Genomic DNA, 13755 nt, shown 5'->3' with positions numbered 1-13755 from the left:
TTTGTATTTTTCTTTTGCACAATGCTGTGAACAAATTAAAACTGCAAAGAGCATATGCAGTAAAAAATGTGAAACATACGTGTCTTGTACTCATTTACCTCACTAAATACAGCAATGTGTAACTGTAGATTTCAAATGGCTGTGCAAATAGTGTATAGTGCTGTCTTGAGCATTTTCAGAAAGTGTCACCAAGATCTGACTTTTTTTGCATTGGAAAACACTTACAGAGTGAACTGTCATAACGAAAACATGGCAAAGCCATTTGACTATCTTGTTTATAAACAATGGTGTCAGGACTTTTCATTTTGATGACAGTGACACTTTCATTGACATGAATACTTGCTTTTGAGGAATGAATTATCCATTTTGAGCAAGTGACACGCTTCTGCAGGTTATCACCTAGGTTTTGCAGTTTGTACTAATTGTTTTGAGAAATGCACTAACAGTTATGAGAACTTTAATTCTGATCAGAGAAATGCACCAAAGCAATTGAGAAAAACTGTAAAACATAAACCCTGGTAAATAAAGGTTATAAACAGAACCTACCCTGGTAAATAAAGGTTACAAACAGAACCTACCCTGGTAAATAAAGGTTATAAACAGAACCTACCCTGGTAAATAAAGGTTATAAACATAAACTACCCTGGTAAATAAAGGTTACAAACAGAACCTACCCTGGTAAATAAAGGTTATAAACAGAACCTACCCTGGTAAATAAAGGTTATAAACATAAACTACCCTGGTAAATAAAGGTTATAAACAGAACCTACCTGGTAAATAAAGGTTATAAACATAAACTACCCTGGTAAATAAAGGTTATACACAGAACCTACCCTGATAAATAAAGGTTATAAACAGAACCTACCCTGGTAAATAAAGGTTACAAACAGAACCTACCCTGGTAAATAAAGGTTATAAACAGAACCTACCCTGGTAAATAAAGGTTATAAACATAAACTACCCTGGTAAATAAAGGTTATAAACAGAACCTACCTGGTAAATAAAGGTTATAAACAGAACCTACCCTGGTAAATAAAGGTTATACACAGAACCTACCCTGATAAATAAAGGTTATAAACAGAACCTACCCTGGTAAATAAAGGTTATAAACAGAACCTACCCTGGTAAATAAAGGTTATAAACAGAACCTATCCTGGTAAATAAAGGTTATAAACAGAACCTACCCTGGTAAATAAAGGTTACAAACAGAACCTACCCTGGTAAATAAAGGTTATAAACAGAACCTACCCTGGTAAATAAAGGTTATAAACATAAACTACCCTGGTAAATAAAGGTTATAAACAGAACCTACCTGGTAAATAAAGGTTATAAACAGAACCTACCCTGGTAAATAAAGGTTATACACAGAACCTACCCTGATAAATAAAGGTTATAAACTAGGGATGCTCGATATTGGCTTTTTTACCGATACCGATATTCCGATATTGTCCAACTCTTAATTTCCGATACCGATATCAACCGATATCAACCGATACCGATATATGCAGGGTTTCCCCGTCCAAAAAACGGAATAATTTCAGGTAACTAATAATTTCACTGGATATATATATAACAAATATTGTTATTGTTTTTTTTTCTTTTTTTAACAGATACCGATATTTTCCGATATCACATTTTACTGCCGATATCGGCCGATAATATCGGTCGGCCGATAATATCGGACATCCCTATTATAAACAGAACCTACCCTGGTAAATAAAGGTTATAAACAGAACCTACCCTGGTAAATAAAGGTTATAAACAGAACCTACCCTGGTAAATAAAGGTTATAAACAGAAACTACCCTGGTAAATAAAGGTTATAAACAGAACCAACCCTGATAAATAAAGGTTATAAACAGAACCTACCCTGGTAAATAAAGGTTATAAACAGAACCTACCCTGGTAAATAAAGGTTATACATAGAACCTACCCTGGTTAAATAAAGGTTATAAACAGAACCTGCCCTGGTAAATAAAGGTTATAAACAGAACCTACCCTGGTAAATAAAGGTTAAAAACAGAACCTACCCTGGTAAATAAAGGTTACAGAACCTACCCTGGTAAATAAAGGTTATACACATAACCTACCCTGGTAAATAAAGGTTAAAAACAGAACCTACCCTGGTAAATAAAGGTTATAAACAGAACCTACCCTGGTAAATAAAGGTTATAAACAGAACCTACCCTGATAAATAAAGGTTATAAACAGAACCTACCCTGGTAAATAAAGGTTATAAACAGAACCTACCCTGGTAAATAAAGGTTATACACAGAACCTACCCTGATAAATAAAGGTTATAAACAGAACCTACCCTGGTAAATAAAGGTTATAAACAGAACCTACCCTGGTAAATAAAGGTTATACACAGAACCTACCCTGATAAATAAAGGTTATAAACAGAACCTACCCTGGTAAATAAAGGTTATAAACAGAACCTACCCTGGTAAATAAAGGTTACAGAACCTACCCTGGTAAATAAAGGTTATAAACAGAACCTACCCTGGTAAATAAAGGTTAAAAACAGAACCTACCCTGGTAAATAAAGGTTATAAACATAACCTACCCTGGTAAATAAAGGTTATAAACAGAACCTACCCTGGTAAATAAAGGTTATAAACAGAACCTACCCTGATAAATAAAGGTTATAAACAGAACCTACCCTGGTAAATAAAGGTTATAAACAGAACCTACCCTGGTAAATAAAGGTTATAAACAGAACCTACCCTGGTAAATAAAGGTTAAAAACAGAACCTACCCTGATAAATAAAGGTTATAAACAGAACCTACCCTGGTAAATAAAGGTTAAAAACAGAACCTACCCTGATAAATAAAGGTTACAAACAGAACCTACCCTGGTAAATAAAGGTTATAAACATAACCTACCCAGATAAATAAATGGTTAAAAACAGAACCTACCCAGCTAAATAAAGGGTTAAAAAACAGACCCTACCCAGATAAATAAAGGTTACAAACAGAACCTACACAGATAAATAAAGGGGTTAAAAACAAAACCTACCCAGATAAATAAAGGGTTAAAAACAGAACCTACCCAGATAAATAAAGGGGTTCAAAACAGAACCTATCCTGATAAATAAAGTTTCAAAACCCAAAAAGAGAATGAGTGCAGAGGAAAATGGAGATAGAAACATACTGTAGGAGGGAAAGTGGAATAGAGAAGCCTGAGTACCGTAATACTAACCCGTACATTATACAAGGACACGCGGTCTCCACAACCACCTATTAGACGTACTTCTTTTTTCTTTCTTTCTTTTTTTGTTTGTTTTGTGGTTAAATGTCGGGCTTGTCTTCTTGCACAAACCTGAATAGACTAGTGGTTGACCTCAGCAAGAAGTGAGACGTTACGCCTCCTACTGACGTTTCAAATGTCAGTCATGTTTTTTACCCCCTTCTACAGCCACAGAGGGGTTTCAGCACGTGTCACCTTCTACAGCCACAGAGGGGTTTCAGCACGTGTCCCCTTCTACAGCCACAGAGGGGTTTCAGCACGTGTCCCCTTCTACAGACACAGAGGGGTTTCAGCACGTGTCCCCTTCTACAGACACAGAGGGGTTTCAGCACGTGTCACCCCAGAACTCTGTCCAGTCCAGACACACCAAACATACAGTAGCTCGGTAGCAGGGGTGTAGAAGTACTGTGTTACAGTACGTAACCATAGGCAACTTTAACCCTTTCACTGCCACACGGCAGAAGGTTAGCCCTTTACTATCACACAACCGACGGCGATGCTCCATCATTAGCATCATTAGCTCCGCGGATGAGTGATAGTAAAGGGCTAATCTTCTGTATTGTCACAGTGAAAGGGTTAACCGGCTGTCGTGTGGCAGTGAAAGGGTTAAGGTTCAGGGGGCCCATCTCAACATTAATTATGAGGCCCCCCCACCCAGATGGGAATGTAGCAGGCCATAATATACATAAGTTCCTGCCTCGGTAGTGGGTACTAGGTGGTGATTATCAAATTGTGGGGTCCAAGCAAATGAGAGAAGAGAGAGAGAGAGAGAGAGAGAGAGAGAGAGAGAGAGAGAGAGAGAGAGAGAGAGAGAGAGAAAGAGAGATATATATATAGAGAGAGAGAGAGAGAGAGAGAGAGAGAGAGAGAGAGAGAGAGAGAGAGAGAGAGAGAGAGAGAGAGAGAGAGAGAGAGAGAGAGAGAGTGTGAGAGAGAGAGAGAGAGAGATAGAGAGAGAGAGAGGGCCCGAGATACATTCGCTGCTTACTCTTCAGCCCTAAAATCTTAATGCTACAGCATAATGCGACAGTGACATGTCATATATCACATGAAAGAGGAAATTATGAGGTTTATGCACTGTATGCTACCTCACCCAGAATCACAATAGGAAGCCAATAAAAAGATAATGTTTTAGGCGAATTTGCGAATCAGCCACTGTGCCAAACTCACCACGACACAGTACAATGACTTAGTTTGTGTCAAGAACACGGTTGGACACCTCGTTACTGGCTACGAAATCTAATCTGAAGATAAGATAAGATAAGATACGATAAGATAAGATAAGATACGATAAGATACGATACGATAAGATAAGATACGATAAGATACGATAAGATAAGATAAGATACGATAAGATACGATAAGATACGATAAGATAAGATACGATAAGATAAGATAAGATAAGATAAGATAAGATACGATAAGATACGATAAGATACGATAAGATAAGATACGATAAGATACGATACGATAAGATAAGATACGATAAGATACGATAAGATAAGATAAGATACGATAAGATACGATAAGATACGATAAGATAAGATACGATAAGATAATATACGATAAGATAAGATACGATAAGATACGATAAGATAAGATAAGATACGATAAGATACGATAAGATACGATAAGATAAGATAAGATACGATAAGATACGACAAGATAAGATAAGATAAGATACGATAAGATAAGATACGATACGATAAGATAAGATAAGATAAGAAACGATAAGATACGATAAGTTAAGATAAGATAATATAAGATAAGATAAGATACAATAAGATAAGATAAGATAATATACGATAAGATACGATAAGATAAGATAACATATTCCTTTATTGATCCCTTGGGGAAATCCGGGCATCATAGCAGCATGGGGGAGGGGGAGGGGAGGTACAGGTATGGGCAGGGTAATAGTAGAAAGACATAAATATACGGTAGGCAATAAAATTTGATCTGAATATGAAAATATGAAAGAAAATAAACAGTGTAAACAATACGATTAACTTTGAATATATAGATATGAGAAAAGTAAACAGTGTAAACAAAGGTGCAGACGAGGGTCTGTGAGGCCCCATCGGTTATATTATACGTTACAATAAATATAGGCAATAAAAACATTTGGGCCTTTAAGGAGGAGGAATGATATTGTTGTCCAATGATATTGGACTTACTTTGTGAACCCACAGAGAGCGCTCCTCGAAGTTCCCGTTGGTGTCGAACTCGTGGTGCATGAGCGAGTCCCAGCAGTAGGTGTCCACATAGCTGCCCTGCTTCATGGTGAAGTTACTGGGAGGGAAGCAGCTGATCTGGGGGCCTGGGAGACACAAAATGGTGAAGTTACTGGGAGGGAAGCAGCTGATCTGGGGGCCTGGGAGGCACAAAATGGTGAAGTTACTGGGAGGGAAGCAGCTGATCTGGGGGCCTGGGAGGCACAAAATGGTGAAGTTACTGGGAGGGAAGCAGCTGATCTGGGGGCCTGGGAGGCACAAAATGGTGAAGTTACTGGGAGGGAAGCAGCTGATCTGGGGGCCTGGGAGACACAAAATGGACGCCACAGTTTGGTTAGACCCGCCCTCCGGGAAACTATGCAGGATTCATTGGGCCTCATTTTCAGTGATGCTGAGATCACATTAGGCAAGAATATAATAAAAAAGAAACAATAAAATAACAAAAGAAACCAACACAATGGAATAAATAAAACACAAACATCCAACACTGTTAAAACAATGAGTTAAAAACAATCACATTTGATTGATTGATTGATTGAAAACTTTATTAACAGATTGCAGAATGGGTACAATACAGTACGGCTCAATGCACACAATTGTTAAGGGGATGCAGACTAGAGAAAGACTTTCGTCTTGTTTACATCAGGGTCCCCCATTTTCAATTCATCAGGACATATATCATACATGACATACAGATAGATAGTACTGCTACATCTATACATTTATGACATACCAGACTTGCAAATACAGTACTGTTTGTGATACAAAAAGAGTCCAGAAAAGAGAGTTTCTTTTCATTCAACAACATGTTCCTGATGTCCCAGGAGGGATATGGAAGTTTACAGTGCATTGTAGTCTATTCCATGTGTTAGGGGCATACAGTACCATTTGTAGCACAGGCCAAAGACTCGTAGCACAAGTATAAAACGTCTGTAAATCTCTCAGGTCATCACTTCACCAGGTCTGTGACTGGAGGCAAAGTAACATACAGGACAGTAACATGGCAGCATCCGCTTCAACTACACTGTGGCTGTAAATTATTACTGAACAATCGTCCTAGAGAGACCAGATACTGAGAGACCAGACATTAGGAGGTCGGGGGTCAGGGACTACAGCCCCCTCAGCATCGACGGGGCACCGGTCGAGAGAGTGAACAGTTTTAAGTACCTCGGAGTCTACATATCCGAGGACTTGACATGGACCACACACATTGACAGTGTTGTGAAGAAGGCACGGCAACGCCTTTACTTCCTCAGGCGCCTAAGGAAGTTCAAAGTCAGTCAGAAGATCCTTAAGAACTTCTACTTATGCACAATAGAGAGCATCCTGACTGGCAACATCACCTCCTGGTTTGGGAATAGCACCGCACAAGACCGCAGCAGACTACAGAGAGTGGCCGTTCAGCCGAACGCACAATTGGAGGGGGGCTTCCCACCCTCCAGAACATTTACAACAAGCGCTGCAAAAATAAGGCTAAGAGAATAATAAAAGACTCTAGCCACCCAAACAACTGCCTCTTTGAACTGCTGCGGTCAGGCAAGCGCTACCGGAGTCTCATGGCAAGCACAGAGAGACTCAGAAGGAGCTTATATCCCCAGGCCATCAGGATGCTCAATGAACAATGAACAATAACAGACCATCAAATACACCCACAACACACACATCCACACGCACACACTCACTTTAAATAAACAACACACTGCAGCACCCACTTTACGCACTTTAGACACTAACACACACTTTATATTTATTGGTATACAGGAATATTTGTATATTTTACCTTATTGCACCTCACCACCACAAGGTGACACCACAAGCTAAGCTTGATTGATTGATTGATTGATTGAAAAGTTTATTAACAGATTGCAGAATGGGTACAGTACAGTACAGCTCAATACATACAATTGTTAAGGGGATGCAGACCAGAGAAAGACTTTCGTCTTGTTTACATCAGGGTCCCCCATTTTCAATTCATCATAACATATATGACATACATGACATACAGATAGACAGTACTGCTACATCTATACATTTATGACATATCAGATTTGCAAATACAGTACTGTTTGTGATACAAAAGTGTCCAGAAAAAGAGTGTATATACATTTGGCGTAGAAACTGTACATTGGAGGAGGTTGGGTGGGTGGGGTGGGGTTGGGTGGGTTGGGTGAGGGCTGTACATTGGAGGTGGGGGGGGGGGGTTGGGTAGAGGACACACACACATGTTACACTGTACATTGGAATACTGACAAAGCCTTACTTGGTCATTTACTGTACAACTAGGTTAGGACATTTGTAGGGGCCAGTTTCGAATTGCAGTCTCACGTAGGTGTTTTTTGAGAGTGTTTTTGAAAGTGGGTAGTGATTCACATTCCTTTACGGCTGTGGGTAGGGCGTTCCACATTGATGTGGCATAATTGCGAAACGTGTTTAGTCCCTTGTTTGAGCCGAATCTGGGTTTTACATGATTTGTGGAGCTCCCTCTGGTGTTGTGATCGTGGTATTCACTGACCTTTGGGAAGTATTTTGACATGTACATGGGTACCTTGGTCGCGTAGTGTATCTTGTAGACCAGGCCCATTGCAAGTTGCTGTACTCTGTCGTCTACTCTAAGCCATCCTAGGTTGTCAAAGTGGGCAGGGGTGAGGTGGGTTCTAGGAGTTAGGTCAAGCAGTAGTCTGACTAGCTTGTTTTGAGATGTTTGTAATTTGTTTTTTAGTGCCTTTGAGGTGCTTTGGTACCATGAGGTGCAAGCATAGTCGTAGTACCCTTGAATGAGTGCTCCTGCTAGAGTCTTCAGGGTATTCTTGTTTACCAGAGAGGAGATCCGGTACAAGAATCGCGTTCGTTGGTTGACTTTTTTTATTACATTGGATGCCATTTTGTCACAGGAAAGATTAGCCTCTAGGATGGAACCCAGGGAGGTAATTTCATCTTTCCTTGTGATAATATTGTCACCCACTGCAACCGAGAAGCCGTCGTTGTACCTCATTGCATTGTACTGTATTGGAACTCAGTTACCTTTCTCTACTCGGCACTGTATTGTATTGTATATTGTATATATGTATATTGAACATTTTTGTTTTGTTTACACTTGTTTACGTACTTGAGTTTCTATTCTATACTTTTTATACTTATCCTTTTATCTAGCACACTCTCAGGAGCAAAACTGAAAGAAGCATTTCAAAAGTATTCTGTATTTCTATATGACAACTAATAAAGAAGCTTGAAACTTGAACTCGAGGTACTGAACAATCCTCTGCTACACACACACACACACACACACACACACACACACACACACACACACACACACACACACACACACACACACACACACACACACACACACACACACACACACACACACACACACACACACACACACACACACACACACACACACACACACACACACACACACACACACACACACACACACACACAGACACACACACACACACACACACAGTCTATTTGCTTTGTCTAATTGCAGTGTTTCTTTTGTTAGTTTGTTTTGTGTGTTATTTATTGTTTTTTTCCAATCGTCCATACTGTATATTGTGATGAGTGTGATGTTTTCTGTGTTGTTGTCACCATGTAAGTTATTGGACCCCAGGAAGAATAGCTGCTGCTACTGTATGCAAAAGCTAACGGAGATCTAAATAAAACAAACAAACACACAGCCATGTATTCTGTACTCAAGATGTGTGGGAACCTTCCCTAGACTGTCATTCCCTAATCCCTTAACCCACCCTTAACCATTAAAACGACCATGCCTGAGCCCTACCTAACTTTCACCATTGGACAGACATTTGGTCCCCACAACGGCAGGAAAACACGGACACACACACACACTCGCGCACGCACACACACACACACACACACACGCGCGCGCGCGCACGATAGACCTAGCATTTCCTTTACATAACTCCTAGAGAACCCTCGCTGGAGAAACCATGTGTTTTCCAAACGGCACACTGGCATTTAAAACGTCCAGCCCTCCCTCCCTCCCTCCGCCCTCCGTATATATTTAGTTCACCTTGTTTTAAAAGCCACATTACGGTCCAACCACTTGCCCCAGCAGGTCCCCACCCTTCAGCGTCCCCCCTCTCATCAGGCCCGGGTGGACCGGAGGTGGTGCAGACATAGACAGGACTGATGGGTGTGTGTGGGGGTGGGTGTGTGCCACAGAGCCGGGCGTGGCCCCCTCCACTTCAGAGAGGGGACCCAGGGGGAGAGAGAGGGGACACGCCTCCACATCAGCCCCGACGCTGTGGGAGTGGGAACTAGAGCAACACACAGCCTGCAATTCACTGTCAGGAAATGATTTCTTCTCCTTCAATCTGACTATCATTACAGGCATCTGTAAATGGACTTAATTATATATTACACTGGGTACCCGTGCGTGTGTGCGTCTGTGTGTGTGTGCGTGTGTGCGTGTGCGTGTGTGTGTGTGTGTGTGTGTGTGTGTGTGTGTGTGTGTGTGTCTGTGTGTGTGTGTGTGCGTGTGCGTGTGTGTGTGTGTGTGTGTGTGTGTGTGTGTGTGTGTGTGTGTGTGTGTGTGTGTGTGTGTGTGTTGACTAGAGTTCCGAGAAAGCCATCTCGGAGAAAGCCAGTAAAATTACTGGGCATAATAATTGATAGCCAGCTGTCATGGGCAGAACACATTGATACCATAGTGAAGAAGATGGGGAGTGGTATCTCCATGGTGAGGAAATGTCTTTCTTATGTCCCTACATATATTGTGGGACAGGTGGCGAAATCTTTAATTTTATGTCACCTAGATTATTGTGCACCAGTATGGTCCTCTGCATCCAAAGGTCAACTAAAGAAAAAAGCTGATGAAGAAATGTTGGAAGCCTTCACATAGAGCTAATGAAGGTACAACAGAAGGAGTGGCACAGGGGTTGATGAGGGAGTTTAGGACTTTGAACAAGGCCTGGGGTTTATTGGAATTAAAATAAAAACTGTGATCTCTCTCCTAATGTTAAATGTTGATGCTGTAAAGGTCAAGTTTAACGTGGACGATGGCTTTTCCAAAGCATTGTGATGTAATGAACTGATGATGTGCCTTTAACGTAGATAATGGCTTTTCAAAAGCATTGTGATGTATGTCGTTTTTATTTTGCATGACATGTACTATATAAATAAACGTGCCTTGCCTTGCCTTGGTGCAGGAGGTTTTTTTCTGTAGACAGTTACTGATTTCTAGTTTGTGACAAATCACATTATTAAGCTTCTTCAAAATGTCCACAATCCCGTCAATATCCCAGCATCTATAATCACCAACAGCACCTGAAATGTTGCAACAGCAGCAGTCGTAGCAGCAGTAGTAGTAATAAAGTAAAAGACATACGTGACATAAGACATAAATGACCAGGCACTCACATTAATGAGAGTTATGGGGTATGGAGGTTCACTGGAAGTGGCAATTATTGTATCATAAAGGTGAACATAAAAGTAGGCTGTAATTTTGATAGTTGCCTTCAAGAGGCCTTTTCTCACGAGTTGCTGAAGTACCGAACCTCTCAGGTCATCTCACATCTCGGACACAGGGGGTTATATTTAGTAGCCCAGGCCATGCACACAGACTGGTGATGGGGGGCCAACCATATAACACGTCTGATGAGGAATAATACAGAAATTGCCCCTCACTGCCTCTGGAAGGACAGGCTATAGTGGGAAGCCATAGCTAGAAAGTCAGCGGGGCGATAACTCATTGAAACAACTCTGCTAAATAGTAATACTCAATATATGACTAACCGCTAAGGCTGTCCTCTCTTGTTCAATTGAAATGATAATAATAATAAAGGAAAATATTAAATAAAACACACCAAAAAATATGACGTGACTCAGTCCTTCCTTGTAACTCCTCAAAACAAAATCAACAACCTTTCTGGTAAATCTATATCTAGGTCGTCCTTGGTCCTCCATCGTTGCTTCCAGTCATCCCGATCCTACTGTAGCTCGCCGGGTACTTCCTGCTCCCGCATCTCTCCTGAGTATGTCCACGTAGGTTAGTGTGGGACGTCCTCGTGATAGATGCCAGTGTGTTGGCTCCCACGGCACAAGTTTACTGGCTGGCAGCTCTTGGTGTCTCTCATTCTCAGCCTCATTCTCCTGACTGCTATTTTGTCGCTCACCCTTAGCACCCCCCCCCCCCCCCCCCCCCATACAAGTTTGCGTTGGTGACATGCTCATCCTTGTTGATGTTAAGTACTACACGCAGTATTCTGGTGTAGCACCGATCTAGGGACTTCTGCAGGGTGGGCTTCAGGGTCCAGCATTCACTGCCATATAGAAGAACAGACTCTACTGTTGTATAGAAGAAGCTGAGTTTGATTTGTCGGGGGAGGTTGGAGGTCAAAACCAACGTAAACATTGTTCTTATTTTCTTCCTCTTCTTCCCCCCTTATTTTGAACGTTTTAATTGATTGACTTTCTGTTTCTATATATTTTCTGTATTTATTATGTGCCGTATTTCTCAACGTCATTGTGAACGAGAGCTCGCTGTCGGTGATCCTTACAGATTAAATACAGATTGAATGAATGAATAATGGGGGAAAAAACACTTTAATTAAAAAAGTAGATGGCCCTTCTATTCCCCTGCTTGGTGAGCAGCACGGTGTGGTGGTCTGCGCTGGTCCTCAGCAGTGGTCTGTGTTGGTCCTCAGCTGTGGTCTGTGTTGGTCCTCAGCAGTGGTCTGGTTGGTCCTCAGCAGTGGTCTGGTTGGTCCTCAGCAGTGGTCTGGTTGGTCCTCAACAGTGGTCTGGTTGGTCCTCAGCAGTGGTCTGCGCTGGTCCTCATCAGTGGTCTGCGCTGGTCCTCATCAGTGGTCTGCGCTGGTCCTCAGCAGTGGTCTGGTTGGTCGTCAGCAGTGGTCTGGTTGGTCCTCAGCAGTGGTCTGGTTGGTCGTCAGCTGTGGTCTGGTTGGTCCTCAGCAGTGGTCTGGTTGGTCCTCAGCAGTGGTCTGGTTGGTCCTCAGCAGTGGTCTGCGCTGGTCCTCAGCAGTGGTCTGGTTGGTCCTCAGCAGTGGTCTGGTTGGTCCTCAGCAGTGGTCTGGTTGGTCCTCAGCAGTGGTCTGGTTGGTCGTCAGCTGTGGTCTGGTTGGTCCTCAGCAGTGGTCTGCGCTGGTCCTCAGCAGTGGTCTGTGTTGGTCCTCAGCAGTGGTCTGTGTTGATCCTCAGCAGTGGTCTGTGTTGGTCCTCAGCTGTGGTCTGTGTTGGTCCTCAGCAGTGGTCTGTGTTGGTCCTCAGCAGTGGTCTGTGTTGGTCCTCAGCAGTGGTCTGCGCTGGTCCTCAGCTGTGGTCTGTGTTGGTCCTCAGCAGTGGTCTGCGCTGGTCCTCAGCTGTGGTCTGTGTTGGTCCTCAGCTGTGGTCTGCGCTGGTCCTCAGCTGTGGTCTGTGTTGGTCCTCAGCAGTGGTCTGGTTGGTCCTCAGCAGTGGTCTGGTTGGTCCTCAGCAGTGGTCTGGTTGGTCCTCAGCTGTGGTCTGGTTGGTCCTCAGCTGTGATCTGTGTTGGTCCTCAGCAGTGGTCTGTGTTGGTCCTCAGCAGTGGTCTGGTTGGTCCTCAGCTGTGATCTGTGTTGGTCCTCAGCAGTGGTCTGTGTTGGTCCTCAGCAGTGGTCTGGTTGGTCCTCAGCAGTGGTCTGGTTGGTCCTCAGCAGTGGTCTGGTTGGTCCTCAGCTGTGATCTGTGTTGGTCCTCAGCAGTGGTCTGGTTGGTCCTCAGCAGTGGTCTGGTTGGTCCTCAGCAGTGGTCTGGTTGGTCCTCAGCAGTGGTCTGCGCTGGTCCTCAGCAGTGGTCTGCGCTGGTCCTCAGCAGTGGTCTGGTTGGTCCTCAGCAGTGGTCTGGTTGGTCCTCAGCAGTGGTCTGCGCTGGTCCTCAGCAGTGGTCTGCGCTGGTCCTCAGCAGTGGTCTGGTTGGTCCTCAGCAGTGGTCTGGTTGGTCCTCAGCAGTGGTCTGGTTGGTCCTCAGCAGTGGTCTGGTTGGTCCTCAGCAGTGGTCTGGTTGGTCCTCAGCAGTGGTCTGGTTGGTCCTCAGCAGTGGTCTGTGTTGGTCCTCAGCAGTGGTCTGCGCTGGTCCTCAGCAGTGGTCTGGTTGGTCCTCAGCAGTGGTCTGTGTTGGTCCTCAGCAGTGGTCTGGTTGGTCCTCAGCTGTGGTCTGTGTTGGTCCTCAGCAGTGGTCTGCGCTGGTCCTCAGCAGTGGTCTGGTTGGTCCTCAGCAGTGGTCTGCGCTGGTCCTCAGCAGTGGTCTGTGTTGGTCCTCA

At 43.2% G+C, this 13755-nt stretch overlaps 1 protein-coding gene across 2 annotated transcripts in view; it reads right to left on the bottom strand.

The window, feature by feature from the left end:
• LOC311232874 (pannexin-3-like) overlaps positions 1-13755 on the bottom strand; it is a 39349-nt gene that overhangs the window by 14286 nt on the left and 11308 nt on the right. For both annotated transcript variants that reach the window (XM_084319705.1, XM_084319704.1), the window contains exon 3: positions 5427-5569. In XM_084319705.1, coding sequence (XP_084175831.1) covers positions 5427-5569 — 143 coding nt within the window. The remainder of the gene's footprint in view (positions 1-5426; positions 5570-13755) is intronic.

This window comes from Notolepis coatsorum, assembly GCF_963971535.1.
Source record: "Notolepis coatsorum genome assembly, chromosome: 8".
NCBI classification, from domain to species: Eukaryota; Metazoa; Chordata; class Actinopteri; order Aulopiformes; family Paralepididae; genus Notolepis; species Notolepis coatsorum.
The sequence above is the reverse complement of the archived record's forward strand: the minus strand, read 5'-3'. Positions and strand labels throughout refer to the sequence as shown.